The sequence below is a fragment of the Trematomus bernacchii genome, unplaced genomic scaffold (assembly GCF_902827165.1).
Source record: "Trematomus bernacchii unplaced genomic scaffold, fTreBer1.1, whole genome shotgun sequence".
Lineage (NCBI taxonomy): Eukaryota > Metazoa > Chordata > Actinopteri > Perciformes > Nototheniidae > Trematomus > Trematomus bernacchii.
Window position 1 is genome coordinate 940,625 of NW_022988058.1, and position 22,842 is coordinate 963,466.

The 22,842-nt window shown below is 41.2% G+C and overlaps 1 protein-coding gene across 2 annotated transcripts; it reads right to left on the reverse strand.

The window, feature by feature from the left end:
• On the reverse strand, nucleotides 1-22,727 carry pomk (protein O-mannose kinase). 2 transcript variants are annotated; one of them, XM_034120261.1, is made up of 3 exons: nucleotides 22,668-22,727; nucleotides 7,687-7,968; nucleotides 1-2,580 (listed from the first exon to the last, which is right to left on the reverse strand). In XM_034120261.1, the coding sequence occupies exons 2-3, from the start codon at nucleotides 7,954-7,956 to the stop codon at nucleotides 1,810-1,812; spliced, it is 1,041 nt and encodes a 346-aa protein (XP_033976152.1). In that variant the 5' UTR covers nucleotides 7,957-7,968; nucleotides 22,668-22,727; the 3' UTR covers nucleotides 1-1,809. The 2 variants fall into 2 exon arrangements, with proteins under 2 accessions (XP_033976152.1, XP_033976151.1); XM_034120260.1 differs by having other exon boundaries at nucleotides 22,604-22,706.
• Between the last annotated feature and the right edge of the window lie 115 nt (nucleotides 22,728-22,842).

The following is a 22,842-nucleotide window of genomic DNA, read 5'->3' on the forward strand; positions in this document are numbered from 1 at the left end:
TTATATCATCAAGTTTATTGAAGCTCTTTCCATCAAATAATAATAATAACAATGTAATGAATAAAGATAAAAATAATCAGAAATGATTTGTTCATTGTGGAAATTGTTTCACTCATACACAAACAGGAGCTCACAACATGCATTGATGGAGACAAGTCAGAGACAGGGGCTCTAAGCACTTAGCAGCTGCTGCCTTGCTCAAAGGTTATCTCTGCAGGAGGCAAACTCCACCGAACACACGTGCCACAGCATTCATATGGAGGCTTACAGCTGTGTGTAAGGAACCAGCAGCTAGCTGTTAGCTCTGCTGCATCACACTCACTGAGCTTCACAATGCCATTCAGTCTCAAAAACCTTAGCAGGCCTATCTGTCACAAGTAGTAATAACTAAACTAGTAAAATCATTGAACGCTTGACATGGCCATAGTCAGGGTTATCCTGAAAAGTTACATATACATTGACATGTTCAGCAAAACTATGAAGAAAAACATGAACTCATAACATTACAAAATGTAAAGAATTAAGGACATTTTGAATGTGTACAATGTCATTAGAGCTAACCTACCCTGTACAGTAATGTACTATCAAACCATTTCAAATTGTACATGGTTAAAGAAACATTTAAGCAGAAATCCATTGCGCTTCTCAACAGACCTTCTAGGGCACGGGTGTAAAACTCTTCATGTGGCCCGCAAGAGCTTGCAAATAATATAATATGTTTATTATACGGTTACATGCCACTTTAGAGAAGTACGTTGCCCATAAAGTACATGTCCCACAATCGTTTTGTGACATGCACACTGAAGACACTTGCAATTATTTGCCCCAGACTTCTGCTTTCAGATGTAGTTAATTATGAAGTTATTACCCTATCTGATAATAATCCAATTCAGTAATACAATACATTATTTTATATATTTATATATGTATATTTATAGAGTTACAACCGGCCCTTTGAGTGCAACCATAATGCTAATGTGGCCCGCGATGAAATTTAGTTTGACACCCCTGTTCTAGGAACAGTAAAAACATTTTGGGACTGATTTTGTGACATCATATATTCAATAAAATGTATTTAATACATGTGAATAAATCCTTGCTATAGAATGAGTCCGTCATTTTGAATCACTCCAAGCTCAAGTACCGTAACAGCACATGTATCTCCGAGGGTTATGCTCTTTGTGCAGCTGGATTCAAACTACGTCATATTACATTGTATCTATGAAATAGGAAATTATCCCACACAATGTTTTACACAGTCATGTTGTTGCTCTGGGCGGCTCTGTCCTGTCTGTATGTGTGCTGTCAGCATCCTCTTTGCAATGTCCCCTGGTTAGCCTCTCTTTGGGAATGCTGTGTTCTTGGCTCATATGAAGCTCAGATCTTACTGACAGCTGTTTTTCTACTCTCAGGTATCCTTGGCATGAACACAGGACATGTGTAGCAGGAGAAGAGCAATGGGAGGGGTAAACAGAGAAGCAGGAGAAGTTGTATAAAGCACATTAGTAGTACACTTTAATTGAGTTTTCCTGTTCGGTAGTTCAATACTTTGATGGTGCATCTTTACTATTATTACATTTTTTTAGCAACCATGACAAACAATACATGTTAAAGTTTCATTTAACAAGTTCATACACCCGTTTGCATAAAGGTCTTAGTCCCTCTGAGCTATCTGGATAAATTGAGGGAAATCCTCGGGAAGAGAACAGTTTCAGTAAGCACTATATTATACTACACCTCATTGTGAAACTGTAGCTTTTATTTAACGTTCAGGTTTTTTTAAGCGAGTCAGAAATGTACTCACACATTCTACAGCATGTCTCTAAAGCCAGCACTGTCTTGCACCATGCTGCTGTACACTGATTGGTACACCTTGGACACATCCAGAGCTGAAGGCCTGAGCCTGGGGTCTTCCCTCTTACACTCCTGGTGGATCTGAAAGAGATGGAAATGGACTACATCCCCCCCAGGTACCCTTCCCATCAGGAACCATGTCACGTCAGGGATCTTCCAGATGTCTGTTCTCTCATCGTACTCAGGCATGAGATCGTCTGCAAATGGCGTTCCTGCGTTTCTGAAGGGCCACAGCTGCTCTGGGGCAACAAAGTCCCCAGTGAGCTCACGATGACCACATTTTACCCCAAGGCCTTTGGGTGTGTCCACCTCAGGCAGCGCATCGAGATCGTTCACCACCAGGTGAAAGTCACTTGTCAGCAGAAACTGGGACAAGGTTTTTTCCAGGCTGTTGGAGTCACACATGACCCGCCGCCCAGCTGGGCTGTTGTGGAGGTAATGCAGGATGAGGACGTAGTCTATAGCCAACCTCAGCCGGGCCTGCCATGTATTGTGTTGCTGGTGCTGCCGTTGTTCAAGAATACCTTCCAAATTAAGGAGCGGGCCATGTGGATGGTGCTCCGTGACCTGGGTGTGGTCTTCAAGGCAAAAACCCACCAGCTGCACCACCCGAGGGCCCTGCAGGAGCTGTAGCATAGACAATCCATGGAGGAAATCCTCCAGGTAATCCAGAGAGGACAGTTTGGACAAAGCTACCTTTTGACCCCTCCATTCTGCCAAATAGACCTGGGGGAAGAAAAGTGGACGATGAGGTCGGTAATGAGGAGTGAGGGCTGAGCAGAGGAAACATTGACAACATAGGACATTACCTGAGGGACAGGTTTGTGTTCTTCCAGTAAAGAATACAAACTTAGTGCAAATTACTAATTTCCAATTGATGAATGCAACTTGTACATTGGTAAGGGTGCATTTATGAGATAAGCATGATCAATACTCCCCAATAGCTCTGCAAGGTAACCTGTTCTGCTTCAAATGACAAAAACATGCCCTGGTAAGTGGACCACTTACAAAATAGGATGCAATCGATTAATTCAGATCAGTTTTCAATGCACACAACAATGGTTCCTCTCCTGGTTTAAATCCTATCTCCTTGACAGACATCAATTCATCTCCATCAACAACTCCAAATCCCCCACAGCCCCAGTCAATCATGGCGTCCCTCAGGTTTCTGTACTTGGTCAACTTCTGTTCATCACCTACATCCTCCAATTGGAAAAATTATTCGACAAAACCAACTCGAGTTCCACTTTTATGCCGATGACACACCCCGACTGGATTATCGCAACAGCATTCTTTATGGTTCTCCTGCATACATTCACAAAAAACGTCAGTATTTCCAAAACTCAGCTGCCCGTATGCTCACCTCCATCCGACGCTCTGACCACATCACCCCTAGCCTCCAGGACCTCCACTGGCTCCCCATCAAACACCGCATTGACTTTAAAATCTTACTATTCACTTTCAAAGCCCTCAACAACCTTGCCCCCCCTACATCAGTGACCTCATCCAATGACACACCCCTACCAGTCGCCTCAGGTCTGCTGAAGCTAATCTACTGCAGCCCATCAGAACCAAGCTCCGGACCTATGGTGACAGGGCCTTCTCAGCAGGGGGGGGGGGGCATCTCCTCTCCTCTGTAAGGAGCTGCTGCTGCAGGGGGGATACATGCTGCAGGACTTCCGCCCCATGGAGCGGGTGTCTGCAGGATCGGTAAATGAAATCCAACATTCAATGTTCTTGGGAGGCCGTTGTTTATATTTGTGACTTTGTCATACTGCTGCTACTCCCGGTAACTTCCAGACACTTTCTACGCTCGCTCAACTTCTTTCTCCTTCTACACATGCACATGCCCCACACGTATCATCCCCCCTCCCACTGGCTCTATATCATTGTAAAAAGCCCTGACAACTGTAGACAGCCTTTCTGTATTCATTAGGAGATAATACATCAGCTAGAATAAAACAGTAATTGTTATAGTCAACGACTCTAAGAACACTGACAACACTAGTTGTTGGTGACAACAGCAACAACAGAGCTACACTTCATACCAAACAGAGGATTTAAAATGAATTTATAAAAAAATGTAAAATGAGTTGTCTCTTGATTGATAACATAGGACACATTCATTGATTAAGTGTTGAAGAAGTCATTGCTCCAGTTTTTTTGGTAAGTGAAATTCAAGGTTCTAGTATTTAATCTGTATGGGAGCTTTGCAGTTCAATTCACCCCTTTTTAAAATGTTGTCAACATCTTGTTGACAATAGCCGCGTTCACACCAAGTACTTTCCTGTACTTAGTTCCGGCACTAAGAGCCCCGGCGCTTTTAACCCCAGGGCACTTAGTACAGATCGCGTTCACACCGGAGTACTTTTCCCTGAGGGAAGATTACGCAAATGAGCCGCTGACGTCACTTCTTCTTCTTCTGCTTTGGCTTTACTGGCAGGCCACAAACCACTTCACGGCGAGTACAGTAGGTGGCGGTATGCACCTTAAAGTTGTTTGCAATCCGCTGCAAAACAAGAGAAGAAGAAGAAAAACTTCCCGCGTATACTGCGACGCCCACCCACTCGCTGTACATTAGGCGTCTGTTTACCTTCCGACCTCAGACATGATGGAGATGGAGTCGACTGAAGTTGTGCTGTTTGTGCTCATGTTATACAGCTTTGTAACTGAGTTAATGCAGCCTGAGCAACTTGCGTACAATAACAAAACAAGCCGAGCACGAGTGGTGGTGGAGAACGCTTTTGGCAGACTGAAGGGCAGGTGGCGATGCTTGATGAAAAGAAACGACTGCAAGATGGACAAGATCACATTCCAGGTGGCAGCATGTTGCATATTACATAACCTCTGTGAAAGTAATGAGTACAGGGACGAATGGACTGCCTTACCGGCGACCCAGCTTTATGAGGCATCTGAACAGCGTGTAAATTGTAAACATTTTGACAATAAAGATGATCTTTTGTACAGTGCTTTTGTTTCTCTTTTATTTTCCAGTCAAGACAGGCAACATTACAATAGGGTACAGTGTGGCAATATAATAACAATAAACTGTGCCAGGTGTGTTGTATGCACAGTAAATAGGCTCAGCAGCAAACCCACCGTTATTATTTATCTTCCTGAGATCCACTGCATCCGTCTGCCATAAACATACATGTTAGTTTCGGCCCATAGTGGACTCCATTTTGTGTTGTGTAAAATGGGGGGGGGAATTAAAAGTTTGCAAATCCCCATGTCCTCCTCAGAGGACAATCATAAAAACATTTAGTTTTAGGTCAAATAATATTTAAAATGATATAAATTATCATATTTGTGTATGTGCCCCTGCCATTATTCCACAAGGTTGCAACATTGATGATAAATAAATGACAAATAAAGCTTTGCCAGTTTATAACCGATGAAACATGATGGTATCAGAATAATCACTTACATGTGATGTATAGGATGCTACGGTCACTAAAGATAAAGTGTCAGGAGAAATAAGCAAGCTACAGGATCTGTTTAACAGTAAATAGAAGTTCACATTTTTTATGTAAATAAAATAGAAGTTGTACATGTAAATTAACATTATCAATATAAAATAAAGTGTCAGTTGTATCAAGACTATATAATAACAGTAATAACAATAATATAAAATGAACTGGTGAGCATCTTGTCCTCCGTTTCCTGGGCCTTGGTGAACAGCACCATCTGATCCCCGTGCATCGACTCTTTCACCACGGCACGCCGGTCCTCCAACGCCTGGGCGGTGTCAAAGAAATTCGCATCCCGTGTCCGCTTTCCTAAGAGGGGAAAATAAGCAAGATACAAGATCTGTTTAGTCGCCATGTAGTTTTACAACATACTAGGAATGTTTTTTTGGTATTTTCACAAATAGAATTAAGGTTTCACAAATCTGAAACTGTGTTATAAAGAATGTTTAGCCTCTCTGGGATAATCCAGTCCAGATTTGATGAGTCTAGGTATAGTGGTTTTAGATCAGGACCTGGTCTAATGTGGTCTACATGTAAAAAAGCACTGAAATCTCCCTTTTTTGTATTTTTACAAATAGAATTAAGGTTTCACAAATCTGAAACTGTGTTATAAAGAATCTTTTGACTCTCTGGGATAATCCAGTCCAGATTTGATGAGTCTAGGTATAGTGGTTTTAGATCAGGACCTGGTCTAATGTGGTCTACATGTAAAAAAGCACTGAAATCTCCCTTTTTTGTATTTTTACAAATATAATTAAGGTTTCACAAATCTGAAACTGTGTTATAAAGAATGTTTAGCCTCTCTGGGATAATCCAGTCCAGATTTGATGAGTCTAGGTATAGTGGTTTTAGATCAGGACCTGGTCTAATGTGGTCTACATGTAAAAAAGCACTGAAATCTCCCTTTTTTGTATTTTTACAAATAGAATTAAGGTTTCACAAATCTGAAACTGTGTTATAAAGAATGTTTAGAGCCTCTGGGATAATCCAGTCCAGATTTGATGAGTCTAGGTATAGTAGTTTTAGATCAGGACCTGGTCTAATGTGGCCAGGATGCGAAAAAGCACTAAAATCTCTCTTTTTTATATTTTCACAAATAGAATTAAAGGTTTCACAAATCTGAAACTGTGTTATAAAGAATGTTTAGCCTCTCTGGGATAATCCAGTCCAAATAAATCGGCTATGCAGCGATTTAAGAGGTTCAAACACGGAGGATTGTTCCTTTTTGAAGAGTGCTTCATGTATGCTTGAACTTTGTTTAATGTTGTTGAGGCAAGTTAAACATAAAATATGATGAATATTATGAAATAAACATGATTGTGAACATCAGTTCGATGCGTAACGTTCTTTCAAGACAAAGTTACAGTGTGTGTACCTTTGCGTTTGGTTGCTGGTAAGGAGGACGAGGCGCTGTGATCTAGAATGCAAAGCTCGCTTGTTTCCAATCCCGAGAGTTGTCCATCCTCGCCTGAAACAGACGATTAGTGCCATGAGTTAGTGAAGCAAATTACAGAAACACTACACAGTTATTCACAAGTCAAAACGTTTTCATAGCGGCCGAGAATATCTAGCTAGCTAGATGTAGCTAGCTCGGGGCCGGTGTTAGCCTATTCAGCCTAGCATGGCTAGCTTGATCTACTGAGCAAATAAAAGTACATCTGAGACCATTATTGTGCAGATTAAAACCCCAGTGCATGTAGTTGATTTTACCTTCGTCGTGGTAGTCATCGTTGGCCACTGAATCCGCCGTTTGTAGTCCTGAGTTTCTTTATTTTTAGCCGGCTGTGCACGATTCCCAGGTCGAGTGAAAGCTACCGAACTGGCTTCAGTAGCATTCCCTGGGTCGCGTCCTCGGCGTAGATCTCCAGAAGCGCCGACACCTCCTCATCATTTCTTGATGCTTGCCATAACTGCTTTCAAAAACAAACCCAACGCTCCGTCGGTGCGTTGGGTTTTTGTAGCGAGGAAAAACAATGGCGTCTCCACACAACATTTTCACAGTTGTACGGGCGTGGTTTGCAATTCGCCCAGCCAATCAGCACTGGGGTACTTTTCACCCACAGAAAAGTACGCTCTCCCAGCGGGCTCTAAAAATGGGGGTAAAAGTACCCGAGATTAAGTACGATTTTTGGTGTGAACGCGACATAAGGGGTACTCACGGAACTAAACGCGAAAAGTACGGTGAAAAGTACTCCGGTGTGAACGCGGCTAATGAAAATAGCATTTGAATTTCTTGTAAATCTGATTTGGCTGGTAAATCCTGCATTAGAACTGAATGGGGAATTGACTTGAGGCCAATTGCATTTCCCTCCTTTAATTCAGTTAACACAAAAGCCAATGTTGCCTTTAATAGACTACCTACCTTTTTAACAGCTCCTTGGCCAATCAGCTTCAGCTTGCGTACTTCACCGTCTATCTGTGAACACTGGAGCCAAGGTGTGAAGTTTTTCATGTTTGTGATTTTAAAATGCTGAGGCACGTGGCCTACATGAGATGAAACCAGCTGTTCATCAGTCTGATACAAAGAGTCCAGATACAGGTAGATCAAGGCATTGCTGAGGAGCAAGGCAGCTAGGCACACTGCCACTACTGGAACACCTTCGGAGATCAAACTGCTACTGCTCCGACCCATAGTGCCTCGTATCTGAAATAGAAAACAAAGTAGGGAGAGCATGATATAATAGCTACAGCTCAAAACAGTTAATCAGTTAACAGTTTTAGAGCACTGAGACAAAACATCTTCAGATTAGATAAAAATTACTCTATAACATTAAGTGTACAATAGAGTAACAAAATAACAGGAGACATTTATTCAGAATATTTGATAGGAACACAGACCAAGACACAGTTTTCATACAAGTTATTTGCATTAAAATATACCAGGGTTCTAATGTCTTTCCAACGAACAATCATAATCAGCCTACTACCAATACTCAAAATATGTCTTATAACCATATAAAACAGCTTTTAAAGTCTTTAACCTGTTAAGCCCTGAGCCTGTTTTTCAGGTCTCAGGCTCGAAAATGACATTCCCAGAACAAATGACCATATCTTCCCTTCTAAAAGGGTTAAATTAATAATCTTTTTTCTCAAAGTAATGATAAACCTGTGAGTTGGATGTAGAAAAGTCAGAATCAATATAGATGTAGATTAAAGAAAATTCAGATTTTACATAGTAAAAAACTGTAAATTATAGTGTCCGTCCAAAAAGTCTTTTTTACTTATAGTGAAAACCACCCTTGGATGATGGGTTAGTAGACTAAAAGCTTTAGGAATCCAAAGTACAACATATAATAAGCACCCTGTATCAACATTGATGCAAAACAAGTGACATTTGACCTTTTTAGAGAGATTTAGCAAAAAGAAACCACTTCTGGGGTCATTTGGGTGGATTTTCCATATCTCTGGACCCCCTTGCTCGATTTTGATGGTTGACACCTCTTTCTGACCGTTAGAGCCAATAGAATCGAAGGGGGAGTCCCCCACACACACGTTGTGAAGAGAAAAGGTGGGGGCTTCGCGCATGTAATTTTCCATCAGAGTGAACCTATCTCTAGCTTTGACATCTGGAAACGGAAAAGCAGTTTTAATGCTTATGGATTATCAGAAATCATTTCTACGGGACACAGACACATTAGATTAACCTATGGATTAACTTCAGCAGCGTTTTTATCGTTTTAATGCCATTGAAGACCACTTTGGAGAGACTACAGAGCCAAGGTAAAAATGTTAGCATTTTTAGCTACCTAGCGTCACCTGTTTTGATGTCCGTTTTTGCTTATAACGTCGCAAATACGTATAATTCAGTGGAAATGTTGGTGTCAATCGATTCTGTGTCACCTCACGATGTGAAAGGATGTGTTGGATGTGGTGAAAAGATAAATAATAAGGTTTTGTGAGTGATTTTCGGTGCAGTAAGGTGTTAGCATTTTTCAATCGTTGCTAATTCAGAGGCTCAGTGTTAGCATTGTGGGTTTTCTTTTGAAAAAAAAAAAAAAAAGATCAGTTAGATGAGTTTCTTCCTGTTACATGGATATAAAACATTCATAGTTTTATTAAATGAACATGCCCTCAGACACTGTTTCCTGCAAGATGTTGCGGCAGTGCCCCGGTACCGGGGTCTGTCGGGCTTAACAGGTTAAAGCATTGATATGATTGCCAAATGGAGTGCAATATCTACAAATAATACCATAGATTTAGTTTTTCCACATTAAAAGCACCCATGAAAGGCGGCAGTGGCTCAGTCTGTAGGGGACGGCAGTTCCCATCCCAATCGGACCAAAATAAGAAATATATATTGAGTGAGCTGGAGAGGTGCCTGTTCACCTCCTAGGCCACTGCCGAGGTGCCCTTGAGCAAGGCACCTAACCTCGAAACTGCTCCCTTGATGCCGGATAACTGGCAGGCTCTCTGCTCTGCATGTGGTTGTGTGTGTGCATGTATATCCTCTGTGTTTGTGCATGTATATCCTCCCCTTTGTGTGTAATGTGTGTAAACACAACAGAGTGGAGAAAGAAACTTTCCTGTGAGGGATTAATAAAGTATGTCTTCTTCTCATAACACATTTAGGATGCATTGATATCTGCTTGAAAAGGGGGTTGTTGGCCACAGTTTTAGCAGTGTGTACGGGAACGCGACCCTGGGCATTAACTCAATTGCTTTTTTGTTTCTGTATTTTTAAACATTGAAACCTAAGCTGCAGCCCAGCCTCTGCACTACAGTTTTAAGCCAGAAGTCTACAAATGGTGTCAATAGATGTATATCATTACCTATTAATATTGCATTGGGTTTAAATCCTCAACATTCCTACACAAAACCATTTGCCATAGTGTTGTTTGTCAAGTCTTTTGTCCCCTCTGTGATGTAAATGATTGGAGCTCTGTCATCTGACAACACCTTTAACTTTACGAAAATACGAAAATTAACTAAATGGGTATCATTTCTATTATTATTTTTATATCAAACGAAAGAAATGTATTTGTTGAGTTATCAAATAGTTTATCGCCAAGCCTTAGGCCCTGGCCACACGAAAACGAACCGAATTCGATATCAAAAAAGTCTTCAGAAATCAGAAACGTGTCCTTCCACACGAGACCGCACGACCCGCTGGAGACGCTGTAGTACATATGCCGGGCCTGTAAGTGTACTTCAGCCACAAAATACACCAAAAGCAGCGAAGAAGACTTCCCGAGCATGCATGGTTGCCATGGTTGCCCTTCTGTTTATTCTCCGCGGTGGATTTAGCAGCAGAGGTGGGGAGAGGCAGGGCTCTGGCTCTTTTTCTCCCTCCCCGAGGCAAGCGTGTGCTCCTGCTGTAAATCTCCTCGGTAGTCCACCAGCAGATGAAAAACACCCACCTCTCCGCCTCTTCCAAGGGACGAGGGAACCGTGCGGCAGTTTCTGTTAGAATTTTTTTCCGGCGGTCAACATGTCCGTTAAAAGTTTAAATCTTCCGAACAAAATTATAAAAGTGCCGGTCAAAGGTCTTCTTTGTTATTTATTGAGCTTTAAAACAAATGAATAACGACTCTATATAATAATATAAGAATAATACACAGAGTCTCTCTTTTCCTCCCCCTCTCCTGACAGCCCGTCAGTATTTTCGTTATCAGGAAATTATCGTATAGGGCGTAATCACGGAGCCGTTTGGCGTCCCAGAGCGTTGCGTCCCAGATCTACCCACCTTGGGACCCGTTATCGTTATCCGCGTTTCCCTGTCGGCCTCGGTCGTCAACCTTTTTGATGTGAAGTGCCAATTAAATTAAATATCTTATTAGTGTGCCGACGTTCGTGAACTGTCAACGGGGGGGGGGGGGGGGGGGGTGTAGCTGTAACGATCAGCTACACTCCTGATCGTTTCACTTTGGAGGAAAGTAGCAGAAAGTCGACTTGAGTTAAAGAGAGCGGGGCCTAGAAGTTATCCTTCTGCGCTGCGTTGCGTGCATGGCGTGCATGGCGTGCATGGCTTCCTTCTGCAGGGGGAGACGCGCTCTGCCGGCGGTCTCGTTCAGGATCCAAAAATACATTTGAACAAGAAACACTCCAGGAAGGAGTAGAGCAGGGGAGCAGGGTGCTCCGGTGGGGGGAGCAGGGTGCTCCAGCGAGCACTGAGCTACCGCACACTAAAAGCATCATAAGTAACAGAGATGATTACAAAAATAAAAATGCCCCATGGCGCACCATAGACTTTGGCTCCTATCCAATGAAATTGGATTTGCTCATCACGTGATTAGTGTTTGGTCTTGGCGCCCCAGTGTTGTTTATTCACATCAGAGATGTTCAACAATACACACAACCAGGGCCGGCCCTTGGCATAGGCAGTATAGGCGAATGCTAAGGGCGCATCAACCCATCGGGGGCGCCGAAAAAAAAAAGACAACACAATTTCCCGATTTTGGATCAACAAAGTACATCTTATTATCTTATACTAACAGAACTACGCCTATATTGCGTACAGCGCCCATAAGCTATGGCAACCCCCCCCCCAAAATCAAGTTGAACTGCCCCAGCCCCAGTAAAAACCTGAGGTTTATGTGAAATTGTTCTTTTTTTGAAATAATGGTTTTAGTGTGCAATTGTAGGTTTTAATTTTGTATTTGTATTAATTTAAAAGTAAATCAAACTCCCAAAAAACGTATACAGCTTCTGTGTGCTTTTACTAACATTGGAATTTACTGTGTAAGCGGCCGTGGGGGGGAGAGCTTTAGAGAGCTCTCTCCTGAAAGACTGAGCGGCTCTGAGAACCTCAGCTCAGGGGCCTCATTTATAACGCCTTGCGTAGGATTCACGTGGGAAGGTTGCTTCCGTAGTACAAAGCAAAAAAATAGGTACAGAAATGTTCCGACATTTTCCGATTCACAAAACATTGCGTACCGGCGAGGGAAGTGCGTACGGCACTTCCTACGCCTGTTTCCCTTTGTAAATCACAATCGACTCGAAATGCGGCGCAGCTTTTGCAGGCTTCACGTAACGCCCATATTTGCCTATAAATAGTCAAATAAACGCCCATTCATTCATTCATTTTGACTGACTGCATGAAGCAGATCGCAGGAAATGACGACAGAACAGCTAAAAAAAGACATCTCACACCGTGTCAGATTTTGGTTATTTTGGGCAGGTCGAGATAAATCATATTGTTTGGTGGATGCAGTTTGAACCAGAGTAGCAGCATGGAGGTCGGATCGTCACCAAAATAAATAAATAAGTGGTCCGAAAAAGGTTAATGACAAAAAAAATACACATAACCTTCCTCAGGCAGTGTGTTTGTAACGGGGACAGGAGACACCCCCTTGATGAGAAACTGTAAGAAATGATCGGGGAATCCCTCCGGAGTGGAGTCATGACGACTGGATCTGAATAAATTGTTTGTATTTGGTGGTTTGTGTTCCAGCCAGAGGTGGGGACTCGAGTCACATGACTTGACTCGAGTCAGACTCGAGTCGCATATTTTTTTACTTGAGACTTGCTTGACTAACATTGATAAAAGACTTGACTTGACTTTGACTTGGTATTCATGACTTGAGACTTGACTTAAGCTTGAGACAGATGACTTGAAAGGACTTGACTGTTTAAAATTAAATATTTGCGTTTGTTTTTGTAGTGAGATATTACGTTTAGTTTTTTCGAAAAATGTGATTGGGTGATTATAGCGCCGTGCGCGCAAACCTGGCAACCCACTAGACCACAGGAGTGTCAGTTAACATGGCAGCGGCTAGCGTTACTCCACAAATAGTGAAGTTTGGATTCAAGGATTATGTTGTCGATGACGCTAATAAGAAGAGAACAGCGGTATGCAGGGTCTGCAGCATAAAGATCAGTGACACGACCACCAAAACATCCAACTTCATTCGTCACTACAAAAAAACCCACAGAGAAAGGTGCGTGAATGTGTTGTGTTAGCTAGAAAGCTAACGTTAAGTTTAAGCTACGTTAGACTTGGTTTCAAATCGATTAAGCATTGCAAAGAGAAGACAAAACGGTAAATGAACACTAGAACCGCCAAGGGATTCATTTGTACTAACCTTGATACTGACGGGCTGTCAGGAGAGGGAGAGAGAGAGAGGAAAAGAGATGCCTCGTTTATTTCCCCTGTGTTATCAGAAGTTACTGTAAACTGTTGAATAATGTAGTTCATCTACTTTTAGTAGTTTGTTTAAATGTTTTAATTATGTTGTTTTTGTTTGTAGATGTGCATAATTCCTTGATTTATTGTAAAATGAATCTGAACTTTTTGATCTGTTATGATGATAAACTGAAGCAATTTCAAAATTAACCCAATGAACTGAGTTTTAAATCCTAGCTATATTGTCTGCAGTTCAAGGGTTAATATGAATCTAATATGATTGTCATCGGTCTAAATTAGATTTCAAATGATTAACTGTGTATGTAATGAAGATCATAGTGTGGGTTAAATCCATTTTCATAACCACTGTATTTTAACTGATTTAAATGCGGAAACTGGGCTTATTCATCAGAATTTCGTATGACTTGACTTGCTTGACCTGAGCAATGACTTGACTTGACTTGCTTGACTCTCACCACAGTGACTTGGGACTTGCTTGATACTTGTAGGTCAAGACTTGAGACTTGCTCATGACTTGCACATGTAGGACTTACTCCCACCTCTGGTTCCAGCTTTCGATCAGCAACTATATATCCATAATCCACCAGTTAAAGGAAATACAACTAATTTATTGTGTTATATTAGCTGTACAATTTACCACATATGGTGTTCTTAGTTTCCATACCTCCTGTGTTTTACGAGCGACTTATCAAGTCTTGGCAAACGGCATAAAACACGATTAAACGTGATAGTATATAAAACCATGCTCGTATCTACAATCTATAGAAAAGCAAGACGGCGTACGCATGGGTTAGAGTTTGCGTGGAGGACCGCACATTTTCCCGTCAAGTTAGTATTTTATAAATCGCAAACATTGCGTAGAAACTGGCGTACGCCATTTTTTGAGCGTATATCCCTTTATAAATGAGGCCCCTGGGAGGTAAAGGCACACCTTTATATGATCATTATAGTTATAAAAAAATAAGAGATGAAAAACAGGTATAAAATACGATATGACAGTACAAAAAAGTTGTTATTAATAAACAAGAATACAGTTTAAAAGGAGAGTGATTTGTAAAATATCCATAAAGAAAAAGAAAATCTGTTTACAGTTCTGTTTCATATTGATGTTGAGAGATGTATCCATAGATCTCTTAATGTTGCTCTCAAAGTGCACCAGATTGATGCTTTTAACTTCAATATTAAAAAAAAAAAATCTTCCCGGGGGAGTATGCCCCCGGACCCCCCTAGAGCAGTGGTTCCCAACCTGGGGGGCGCCAAAGATCGCAGGGGGGGCGCCAGGCCTCAGATGATTTGAGGCCAAATATCATATTTAGACTTTTTTCATACAGATGGAGCATCTTATTTCAATCTCCAGCATACAGCTTCCTGCCTACTACCAGCCAGTTACCTGCCTAAGACCTGCCTAAGACCAGTATCTGGGAATTTTAAGCCCTCCCACTATTTTCCAAGAGGGCGTTGCCAGATTTTCAATTTCAGGATTTAACCAGGAGATGGTGCTATATATTAAATAACTATGGCCAAACTAAGACTTAGTTTTTCACAAGAGAAAATGCAGATATTATATAAAAAACTCAAGTTAAAATCTTGTTTTTAATGCCCCAAGAGCAATAAAAACACTTGTTAAAAAAATCCTGAGTGAGGTTTTCATAAATTGCATTTAGCTGATGCTTTTATCCAAAGCGACTTACTATTTAATAAATGATAAATGATTATTCATAACAAATATGAGTGATGTGTGATTATTATTCATGCTATATACTGATATAGGCCTTAGTTGTTCAATATATTTATTTAGACAATGTGAGTAGAAATACAGAAATTCTGCTCCCACCTAACGTTGCAATATTACAACATTTCCCTAAAAACTTACCAAAACGTAAACATTTTTAAAACTCTTTCATTTCTGCTCCAGAGGCCAGGGGTTAAATTGGGATTTTATATGTGGGGGGGCTCTGTTAGAAGGTGCGACGGGGGAGGGGGGAGAGAGTTAGACGCTCGTGAATTGTCAACGGGGGGGGGGGCCTCTCTGCACGGAGAAGCCGCGGAGGAAGAGACACACGTTCACTAAGCCGAATCACAGTGATCTGCTATTTTAAAGTAAATTCAACACATATCGACCCTAAATATAGCATATATTAAGAACGAGAAAGTGTTAACATCGTTTTTTGTAAACATATGACAAATGTGCGAGGGTGATGACATCAGAGCATCGTCCTATGGGCTTAGCCCCGGACAGGTACAACAGGTATTCACTCAGAGGGGGGTAGGTACCCATTTACATGTCAAAAATCTACATACAGTAGGGGGGTGGGGGATGGTGAACAGTATGGTCAATGTAATTAATTCATGTAATAAAAACATCTCAGGTCAGTAACACTGAAAGCTAAATGTGCGTACGTAGCGCTGTAACTTCCTCCACAAAAGCAGCCTTCTGTTTATTCAACGTGGTGGGGGCCGAAGGAACCGGGCAGAGTTTTTCGCCGGTCAACGTGTGTGAAAGTTTAAATCTTCCTTATTGAGCTTTAAAACAAATGAATAACGACTATATATAATAATAAAATAAACACCGGCATTAAATAAAAAGTCATGAAAGAGATAAGGAGGAGAAAAGGTTTAAGGAAGTAAGCAAGGAATACAGAATGTCGAAATCCTCTGTTTCACGCGATGTCGAACATTGAAAAGTCCTTATAAAATGATAGAATTTAAAAGAGTCTTGAAAAAGCATGGTGATGGCAATAAATGCATTAATGAATCCCCAAAATCTACAGAATACATTTAATTTAAGGGGAGCAGTTACTGCTGTTGTTATGCCTGCTGTAACGTTAAATTACTCCGTTCTCCGCTTAAGTAATTATGCCGTTACAAGCTTCATAGTTGTATTTATCGTCTAAATTTGCCGAAACAAGTTTAATATTCTGAAAGCCAAGACTTTGTTTATTTGAAATCAGATGAAAACAAACTGTAACGGACCCTGCCGTGTTATCTTGATATTTCCGGCACAGACCCTTTCATACCGGCAATGCGCGATAGAAACAACAGGAACTGCGACAGCATAAATATGCGAACACAAACCTACAGACTGCTGGAGAAGAGATATCACAGGGGGGGGTTGGGACACACACATTCCGATGGCCAATTAGTTTTAAACAACTGTTTTGCCTGGCTGGACCTGTAATTTACAGGAAAGGAGTGCACGCTACTAAAGAGACACGCTACCATGGAAACCAAAACAATGGTGTTGCTGTATTGAAGTCCGAGTGGAAACAGTCATATTTGGAGCGTTATGTTAGAATGAAACAGCGAGGTCGTGACTCACAAAAAAAAAGTGTTACTTCACTAACTGTAAGCTTGTCACTCAGAGTAACCTACAGTTAACTTAACTGTTGGAAAAGAAATATCAGGGGGGGGGGAGAGAGCTGTGATGGGCCATTAGGTGTGTAAACACACAGCTGAGAGCTGCCGTTTCATTCTGACTGTTTAAAAAACGGTAACAACGGACTATTTTTCTTAGCGGATGCATGTCAATTTAAATCAATACATACAACTATTTTTTAAATCAATAAAAACATTTTCTAAATCCATAAAAGCATTTCAATTAATATTGGGAGTCATGTCGTTACTTTGTTGAGAATGTGGCCATGTAATAAGCGGGATAATTTGCAGCGACTTGGTCATTATGGGGAAAAATAACACCCAGGGATCAAGATCCCTCCGCTACGCGGATTTTGATCTGCCTGACAAGGCTTCATTAAAATATAAATATTTTTAGTGAATTACTGAGTTTAGGCACGTTAATAACATTTTAATGAAGTTGAATACAGTATATCCATATTTGTCAGTGATTTCATGTCAATTCGGCGAACATAAACATAAATGATCGTGGTGAAGATGATGATTAAATTAGGATTAAAAATCGAGAGCCGGCTGCATTTCCTCTCGTTCGTTTTTTTCGACTAAACATTATTTTGTTAAATAACAACATGGTGGTGTTTTGTAAATGATTACATGTCTTATTTAGCACAGACTATGATCCTATCCGTGACATATGGATCTTAACAAAGATCCGCTATACATTAGTACCAGACATACTGTACATCCAGTTTACTGTGTCGAAGTTGATTTCACATGACTCCAGTGTGGAACCCCACTGCACTCCCTGGTGGATCAATGATCCATTGCAGCTGGCTTCACAATAATTAAATGTATTTATCACGGGGGCGGTATCAAGTCAGACTGGGGGCCGGCTCTTCATCACGGGCCGATCACGGGCCGATCACGGACCAATCACGGACCAATCACGACCCTCGCGTTTCAAACTGTCCAAAATAAGACGCTCCATCTGTAATTGTAATGTAATACATGATTGTCACTAAAAGCCTTGTCTCTACATTACAATAAAATATAAAAAATAATTGATTAATTAATTTGAATAAAAATTCAAGTTAGTAGCTATTATAGGCATAAAAAGACAGAAATGTATAATTCTTTCTTTAATAGAAATGTTTCTTCTGCCCGTAAAGTGTCCAAACCAGGCTTTTCTGGATAAGCGCATTTTTAAAACATAGTCATTGTCCATGCCGGTTTCAGATTATTTGTCACAGTTGCTCCGATCAGATCGGTCTCCTCCATTTTGTAGATTATTTACGACTTTTGAATCCACATACTGTAAACACATCGGCAAAATCCGGTTTACCCTTGTGTGTGCAGTAATTAAAGTTTTAAAGTATCTTTCTGTTTTGTTGGTCATGCCACAACCGTGCATGCATGCGCGAGTCATAGTGAGTGTCTGCATTTTGGGGGGGGGGGGGGGGGGGGGCGCGCCAGCTAAAATCTTGCCTAGGGCAGCAAATTGGTCAGGGCCGGCCCTGCACACAGCTACAGGTTTTGATATGGAAATTCCGCGATGAATAGAACCCCCGAGAAGAAGAAGCCCACCAAGCAATGGGACAATGTGTTTAAAGCCAAGTGGACAGCAGATCACGAGTTTATCAAGGTATCGCGGAGAGGAGAGAAGCACACGAAGGTCTGTTGGCAGGGAAGATAAACATCTCCAAAAAATGCACCTGCTGCAACTGGAAACCAGACCCTGAACTTCTCAAGAAAGCCAAGTCTGCTACATACCAAGCACTAAAACAGGGTTGCCACCTCTCACGCATCTGGCGTGTGACACACGCTTTCACTCTCAATCTCACGCTCTCACGCTGCCCAAACTATTCTCACGCCAAAACAAGATGAACCGGCGATCGTTTTTGGTTGTTTATTTACAATGTTGAGTTGACAGCTGCTCAAGCTGTAGATCCGCTCCCTCCCCGCCCCCACCACTCTTAACAACGTGAACAGACAGCAGAGCAGTGGAAGCCGGTTGGTCAATCCCCGACCCGTATTGCGCATGCGCAGATCCGTCTTAACGCCAGGCTTTTCATCAGTCGACGGCGAACTCTACAGAAGGAAAGGTGGGTTTGCACAGTGCACTTATCGATATCGTTGAATATGTTTGAAAATATGATTAGAGTAAGATAACCTATTCTATAAAGGCCACATATTTGTTTATAACGTTTGTTAACATTTTAGATATGTTTGTTTAGAATGTAAAGTGACAATCTTTTAGATTGTCACTTGACTTTTATGCTAGGTTTGAAGGGCGCTAAAGTTTTAATTCAGTCCCCTAAATAGCTTAAAGGGGACCTATCATGCAAAATGCACTTTTGTACGTCTTTTATACATGAATATGTGTCCCCGGTGTTCCAGGGAACTCACCAAGTGTCAGAAAACACAACCCTCTCTATTTTCCTCCATACCCAAATCTCTAAAAAAAGGGGCTGCAACGGATCTGATAAAAACTGATCCAGATTTGAACACTGTCTACGTTCTTGGCTGTCCCTGCCACATTGTGCACACGCTGGTGGCTTGGTGTACTCCGAGGTAATGACTTGACAGTCACAACTGTATTTTTTTCCATTTTTACTGGGATGGCCACTTAGTGTTAATACTTTTACAATATGTACAAACACATTTATTTTGCTAACCCTCCAGATGTCGGGCTTTGAAGTCGAAGATTTCTGCGTCGATCTTGCCTACTGGTTTAAATCCAGCACCAAGAGGAAGAACATGCTTCATGGCAAGTTATCCTCACATAACACATTTATTCTATTCAAAAGCATTGATTCAGAAATAGTTTGAAGGGCCACTCTAAAATACATATTTTGTTCTATTCAGAATTCTGTGTGTTTTGTGACACCACGTACATGGAGGTACTTCAGCATTTTAGCATTAGGTGGCTCAGTTTGGATCTGGCTGTCAACCGCATACTCCGCGTCGACAAGGCCCTGACAAGCTACTTCAGATCCACTGGTTTGTAGTCCCATATTCATTATTGATGTAAAATGAAAAATGCAAAACTACAATTTTCTATTTATTATTTTTGAACGTTTTTGTCTTTTAGACGAAAAGCAAGCCAGGTGTCTGCGGCTCCGTGCCTTATTTGAGGACCCATTGACAGAGGTTCATCTCCTCTTCTACCAGGCACTTCTGCCTACATTCTGCCAGTTTAATCTGTTGTTCCAGAGGCAGCACCCATGCATCTATCTTCTCCATGGGCAGGTACATCATTTTACCGTTTAAGTTAGTGTAATGGTAATGTCAAATTGTATAATTGATTCTTATCTTAATGTTCATGGATGGGTGGGTTGTATATTTTCTGTATTTCAGGTGAGGGCATTCATCCAAAAGCTAATGTCCAAATTCTTGAAGCCTGCAGCTTTCAGACAACAAGCTTGGAGAGTGTTGATCTTCAGGATCAAGAAAACCAACTGCCAGGTGAATACAATTGACTGTTAAGCCTATATTATTTGACCCTTTTATGAAAACTGAAATAATCTACAGGTATATAGTATGGGCAAAATAATGCATGGTAGTCTTTTTTTCCTTTCAGACACCCAGCTTGGCATTGGACTGACTACAAAGTCCACGCTGATAAGGCTGCATGAAGCTGGTGAGATTCCCTCAGGTGATTTTCATTTCATTTCAAACCTTTATTTATCCAGGTTGTATCCCATTGAGATCATTGATCTCTTTTTCAAGGGAGACCTGCTCAAGTAGGTTCCACATGAAACATTAAAAACATAAGCAGAACAACAAAAGGACATCATACAGTAGCATTACAGGGATTACAATTTACATACTATCCACATGCACAGGTACCAACAGCTTCCGATTCAGTAGCATCCAACCGAGCTTTAAAAACATTTAGTGGCACCAGATTGCTCAGTTTCCATTTTAATTGCAGACTATTCCAGGACAGTGGAGCTGTGCATCTAAATGCTATTTTCCCTAAGACAGTCCTAGCAGTTGGCACATTTAATAAAACCACAGCATGCGATCTCAGGCAGTAGCCATTTACAATTCGCCGTGAGATCAGGGAGCAGATGTAGGATGGAAGTTTCCCTAACATGGCTTTATATATAAAAATGTACCAGTGACTGAGCCTCCGTACAGTTAGTGAAGGCAGACCAGACCTTGCATACAGGGTACAGTGATGGGTTAATGCTTTACAGTTTGTCACAAATCTCAGTGCACTGTGATACGCAGCATCTAACTTGACCAGGCAATTGGCAGGTGCATTCATATAAATCAGATCACCATAGTCCAGCACAGGTAAAAAGGTCACAGTGACTAGCCTTTTTCTGGCCTCGAGCGAGAAACAGGACTTGTTCCTGTAGAAGAAACCTAGTCTAACCCTCAGTTTTTTAAGCAGGTTAAATGTCACCAAATTCAACAAGGCAGCAAGAGGCTTCCTGCTTCGGTCTACAGAATATGCACTGAAGAAGCTACCTCTCAATGACCCCCTGCTGCCACATGCTGAGTTTGTGGACTTCAGGCAGAGACAAAACTCCCATGTGGATGATGTGCTCTACTTTGCCCAAAGGTAAATTACTGAACCCTTATTTTCACTTCACCATTACTGCATTTAAACAACGTGAGAAGTTAATTAAAGATAAATGGTGATTTTGACAGGCTTTACAAGCAGTGGAGATGGGTGAAAAAATACAGCTTGCTTAGATATTACATTGGGAGATTCTGTTATTGTAAAGGATTATTTATTTCTATCTGGATAAAGAATTGGATATTGTTTTATGTATATTTATTTACAGAATTCAATAATCTAATGGCAAAATAAATGTCTGAATATTTTTTTTCTATTCTAAATAATGTTGTTGAAATTGTCTTTGCCCAGATACAAACACCTTCTTCCTTTTGAGGACCCAAGGGAACAGGACAGGATTTCGGATGAGTTCCTGGAGTACCAAATGCTGGAGGAAACAGATATCCCTGACATGGTCTGGAAAGGTGCCCTGGTGAGTGTTGGAGAGGAAGAACAATTCCATCGTATGGACATGGTGTGGGCACACTTGACTACGCAGAAGAGCCGAGTAACTGGTAAAGAACAGTTCCCCAGACTTGGGAAGGTGGCCCAGCTTGTCCTATGCCTACCTCACTCTAATGCGGATGCAGAACGAGTCTTCTCAGTAATTGGACTGAACAAAACACAGTGTCGAAACAGACTTGCACTTGATGGGACGCTGTCATCCATTATGTGCATCAAAGGAAGTCAGATTGAACCATGCTGCTTCAAATACGAACCACCAGTAGAAATGATAAACAAGTCAAAGTCTGCTGCTTATTGTTCTACTAGGCCAAAATAGAGTCACAATAAAACAGTGGAAACAAACATGTGTTTGACTTTCATTAGTGAATGAAACTTTGTGTCCAATATTGTGTATTTGTATATATTATAAATATATATATATATATATATATATATATATATATATATATGCTACGGTCCCGCTACGGACACGATAGCAGTCATTTAGTGTGCATACGTGTAATTAAACCCATGATATCAAAATCTCACTCCAGCCAGGTACCCAAAGTTGGCAACCCTGACTAAAGTGACTGAACATTGTATGACCAATTTTTGTGAAAAATGCAAAAAGTGATGCAATGTATTAAATACATGGTTTATACCTGTAATTACTGTGATTCCATTTCCTCTGATTACCTAAGTACCTAATTTGGGCGTGCACGCAAACCTACCTCTTTTGGATTTGGAAAGGTTGGCATGTATGCTGTAACGTTATGCGTATGCAGACAGGCACGATAACTTAGCTGTTAACACGATAGCGCCACTAACCTGTAGCTGTGGGTTCACATGCTTTCAGAATGCCGCAGACACGAAGACAAAAACAACAACTCACTCGTACTAGTGTAGCGATTCAAGATGTGTGCATTTTGGCTCCAGATCCACCAGTAGCCGGATCGAGAACTTGAGACTTCCTGTCATATTTCCAGAATAAAAGCCTCACGTTAAGAAAATGTTTTGTTTGTTTTTAATCGCCATTTGTGGGATGGGATCATATACGTTTTGTGTGT